This window comes from Lactuca sativa, chromosome 5, assembly GCF_002870075.4.
Source record: "Lactuca sativa cultivar Salinas chromosome 5, Lsat_Salinas_v11, whole genome shotgun sequence".
Classification (NCBI taxonomy): domain Eukaryota; kingdom Viridiplantae; phylum Streptophyta; class Magnoliopsida; order Asterales; family Asteraceae; genus Lactuca; species Lactuca sativa.
Genome location: NC_056627.2, coordinates 234,824,732 through 234,829,802, shown reverse-complemented (window position 1 = coordinate 234,829,802; position 5,071 = coordinate 234,824,732). Strand labels below are relative to the sequence as shown.

At 40.0% G+C, this 5,071-nt stretch overlaps 1 protein-coding gene across 1 annotated transcript; it reads left to right on the top strand.

Annotated features, from left to right (window-relative positions):
- The first annotated feature begins 530 nt into the window (after positions 1–530).
- Positions 531–911, top strand: LOC128125962 (uncharacterized). Its single transcript, XM_052763624.1, has one exon. It carries the CDS (start codon positions 531–533, stop codon positions 909–911), a length of 381 nt encoding a protein of 126 aa, XP_052619584.1.
- The last annotated feature ends 4,160 nt before the right edge of the window (positions 912–5,071 follow it).

The window sequence follows — 5,071 nt, the reverse complement described above, 5'->3', positions numbered from 1 at the left end:
TTGTTCGATCATTGGTTTTGGTATTCTAAGTGGTTAAAGGATATGAATCTATTGCAAAATCGTGTGTTTAAGAGATTTCTGGGAGTTTACTGCCAACCGTAAACACCTTTTATGGTTCTAAACTCAAGATCCTCAACAACCGGAATCTTTGAATATACAAAAACCGTAAACAAAGGCTTTAGGAATCGAAGGACAATAAAAGCAAGAACCGTAAACTCACAAACCGTAAACCTAGTTTACGGTCGCAAATTCATCAACCGTAAACACTGTTTACGGTCATAATCATCTGATTTTAAATTACTGTCAACCGTAAACACATTTGCGACTTTTGATTGCTTTAGTTTTAAATGGATTCTCAAAGTCAAAATCATTTTCACGAACTTGATGTTGTCATGGGCACTACTACGCATATTCCGAGATTAATGTCTGCTGATGGTTTTCCCGAGTGGAAGTATAGAATTGAAAAATACATTAAGATGAAAGACTTTAAAATCTGGAGAAGCATTCTTAGAGGCCCTGTTAGGATCACTATGAAAGTTGGAGGCCAAGTGATTGACAAGGCTGTTGAAAACTACACTGATGAGGAGTTTGAAAAGGTTGAGGACCAGGAAAGGGATTTAGCCGCTTTAACCATGGCATTATGTCCTGACATTGCTCAAGGTTTTCGTGAGTACACTTCAGCTAAAGATCTGTGGGAAGCCCTAATTGAAGTCTATGAGGGCAATGAAAATATGAAGGAGAGTCGGCAGGACATGTTGAGACAAAAATTCAATATGTTCAACTACGTACTAGGAGAGACTCTTGAGGCTCAGCTGCAGCGATTCACAGCTCTCACAACTAACATGAATATAGCGGGGATTTTCTTGACCAAATATGAGATCAACAAGAAGCTTCTGAATGCTCTTCCTTGATCATGGGATATGAATGTTGTTGTGATTAAGAAAACTAAGGATTTAAATCGCCTCACTCTTGCTGAAATCATGGCGATCATCAAAGCTTGTGACATTGATGACAAACAGAGAGAAATTAATCATGTGAACTCATACTCTATTGCAAATCTTGGAATTTCATCCAACAATGCTCTCTCATCAATCATGTCATACTCAGGTCAAGCATTTGCAGCTCAACAACCTCAGATTCAGACCTTCGCTGCTGCATCATCCATCCATCACCACCAAACTCAACCATTTGTCGCTCCACAAGCTGTCCCTACTCCAAATATGCCAGCTGTAGCTTCTTCCTCAAACCCTAAAGAATCTGATGAAAATATGGCCCTAGCCACTGGGCTAGTTAACTGCTACAATGCTTTTTTAGCCGGAGATCTTTCACCTCATCTGTCATTTGCTGATTTGGATCAGATTCATCCTGAAGATGTAAAAGAAATGGACATTACATGGCAGATTGCAATGGCTGTTTTCAGGGCCAAGCAGTTTGCTAAGAAGACAGGAAAGAGCAACTAGGCCATGAATGCTGACAAGAAGGTGGGATTTAACAAAAGCATGCTGAGATGTTACAACTGCCACGAGCCGGGTCATTTCGCTCGTGATTTCCCTAATCCAGATCGTAGGGTCAACAACAACAGGCAAATGGTAGCAGTAGGAAACAACCGTTCAGGTGCTGCAACTAGTGGTGAGATTGCTATGGTCGCTCAATCATTTGACTGCGAGGACCAGATCCAAGCTTTGAATATCTCAGGGCTAGAAAATGCTCATCTAGCCCAGATTGATGATGCTGCCTTGAAGAATAATGATGTGGATCCCGAAGCTGAAATGATGGAGCTACAGTTTGCCCTAATGGTGTCTTCTTCTTCCGAGCCCAAGAAAAGTGAGGTAAACCTACCATCCTATTCTCATGCATGTAAAGAATATGTGAAAGCTCTTCATGATGAAATCCAATTGCTACGTAGAGAAGTAGAGGACCTTAGATATGAGGGCTACCTACTTAGAAAGGAAAAAACCACTTAAGGCCCAGTTAGAAACCAAAATAAAAGATTTCAAAAGGATTCAAACAGAATACAGTGAAAAATGTGAATTGTATGATTATGTTAAAAGACAAAATGATGAGTTAATTGCTAAGCTTGATGCATTAAAAGGGGGGTTTGATTTTGCAAACTTTGCTTTTCAAAAATTTGATGGATCAAGCGAAATAGTTAACACCATGATTGATCATTGCATGCAATTTAAACGAAATCAGTCTAAGGGTTTAGGATATGATCGTGTACCCCCTCCTTATAATCATTCATATGATCGTACACCCCTATCCAAGGATGAGATTGCCAATGAACCATCTATGGTCTATGGCAAGACATCTGATTTTGTTTCAGGCGGATTTATTAATGTTGAAAGTACTAAAATTTCTACTTCCCTTGCAGATCAACCCTTTGACCGGGCAAAGCACGGAGTTGGAGAACCTGTTTTTGTTTTTGTTTCTAATTCTGAATTTTCTGTTTCAAATGAAAATATTTATGTTTTTGATGTTAAGACTGATAATGTTTCATGTGATACTCCCACATCTGATTCAGTTGCATTTAATTTCTTTGATATGTTTGATGAACTGTTTGGTAATTCTGATGCTTGTGATACTCATGAAACACCATCAATTCCACAAGTCACAACAACTAAGACACCCTCACTTAACTCTCAATCTATCTCTCATGAATGTTCTTCTGAGGAGAGTAAGAGTGTCTGTCAAGAAAATAAATCTGAAAAATGCAGTACAAGTTCAAATAATAAACATATTTGTTTTAATTAAGGTGTTGGTGGTCATATAGCTAGGAATTGTCAAAATAGGATCTTCATAAACTACTTGTCACCAAGGGGAGAGAACGAATCTCGGGGAAGGTCTGTAATTAGAAATTCCTCAAGAATTCGTTCTCAAAAGGACGATTGGAAAGAAGATCGAAGCAGAAAAAGGGATAATTTTCAAAAGAATAAAAGGGTTTTTACTAACAAAGCTCAAAATAGTTTGCCAAAACCGAACAAGGCTCCGCCAAGATCGGTTTCATCAAAAGGCAATTCTGGATCTTCAACCTCTTTTGGTAGTAAATCCAGAGGCTCAGTGCAAACTCCTAAGAAACATATTTCAAAACCATCTGAGAATGTTGTAAAACCCAAATATCAATGGAAGCCCAAATCACTTTCTAATCCATCTTTAACATCTTCTGAAGTGATTAAGAATGAGGATCAAAATTTGAATATACTGAAGGATAAATCAGAGAGATCGAAAAGGAAACCCAGGACAATGATGACCTGGGTTCCTAAATCTAAATGATTCGGCTCATTTTTCAGGGACAGTTGCGGAGTAATATTGTTCGTCCTTGGTACGTCGACAGCGGCTACTCCCGGCACATGACAGGAGACATCTCCCAACTGAGCGACATTCAATCTTTTAATGGGGGCTATGTTTCCTTCGCGGGCGGAGATGGTGGCAAGATAACACAAAGAGGAACTGTTACAAATGGAGTACTAAGCTTTGAGAATGTCAACTTCGCTCCCGAGTTAAAGCACAACTTGTTGAGTGTTTCCTAAATCTGCGACAAAGGTTATTCTACCCATTTTACCGATAAAGAGCGTATGATTCTCAAGCCAGGCATTGTTATCCCGGAAGAGTGGATTCTAGTCAAATCAAAATGGGATGGGAATGCTTACATTATTGATATGAACAGTAACCTTCCTGAACAAGTCACTTTCCTATTCTCAAAAGTCTTCGAACATAACGCAATGCTGTGGCACCGAAGGCTTGGTCATGCTAACACGAAAAACTTGTATCGTCTTGCTAAGAATGAGATGGTCTGAGGCTTAACCGTCAGATACTTTATTACATTTGAGAAGTGTGTTTCCTGTGCGCAAGGCAAACATCATCGGAAACCACACCTGCCCAAGCAAGTCAACTCAATCAGTTAAGTGCTCCAAGTATTGTATATGGACTTATTTGGTCCGGTCAACATCCTGAGCATCATCAGAAGCTCATACTGTCTCGTTGTGATTGGCGATTTCTCTCGGTTTATGTGGGTCTTCTTCTTATCCAACAAAGTGGGTGTTGCTGATCTGATAAAGAAGTTCATTATGATGATTGAGAAGCAAACCAACAACCAAGTGAAGGCGCTTCGTACTGACAATGGAACTGAATTCAAGAATGCAGTTCTTGACCATTTTTGCGCAGAAAAGGGGATAGTGCGTCAATATAGCTCTACTTACACGCCTCAACAAAATGGTGTTGCTGAAAGGAGAAATAGAACTTTAAAAGACGCCGCAAGGACAATGCTTTGTGATTCCAAATTACTTGCTTTCTTTTGGGCCGAGGCGATTAACACTGCATGCTACGTGCAAAATCGTGTTCTAATCAACAAAACACAGATGAAGACACCATACGAGATTCTTTATGGACACAAACCTTCTGTCAGTCATTTCCGTGTATTTGGCTGCCCTTGCACCCTTCTTCACTTGGATTCCAACCCTAAATTCAACGCCAAAGCCGATGATTGTTACTTTGTAGGGTATGCTGCACGCACTGCGTATAGGGTTTACAACAAAAGAACTAAGCAGATAGTAGAATCCTATGACATGCGCTGGTTGGAGGAGAATGAAACAGACGCTCGAGTGGGTCCCGACTGGTTATTTGATTACACGTCGCTTTTCAAATCTTTAAATGTGTCTTCAGATAGTTCAAGTGGATCCTCTTCTGGTTCGAAGATTGCTTATGAAGACGAAGACGAAGAAGTTGTATACAGACCTCCAACGGTTGAGGGGGAGTCCTCTGCTTCACCTGAGGGGGAGTCATCTGAGCAACCAAATAGTCCAGAGTCTAAGGTTCCGAATGAAACTCCTAACGTTGATGTTACACCTCTTACACCTGTTGAGAGAGAGTTCTTGTCTAGAGATGCTTCCGCTGTCAATCCAACTTTTATGGAACTACTCTTTCCTGAAGAAATTGCAAATGAGTTTGTAGCAGATTCATCCAATGTGATTCAATTAGTATATGATGGAGGTTTCAACATTCACACTCTTCCTGTTTCACTCAATGATATCAGCCAAGACATACCTTCAAGAATTCAATGCGATCATCCGATCGA

Bases quoted from the DNA above. Each gene is read 5' to 3' on its own strand.
- LOC128125962 (XM_052763624.1), top strand. From the start codon at position 531: ATGAAAGTTGGAGGCCAAGTGATTGACAAGGCTGTTGAAAACTACACT.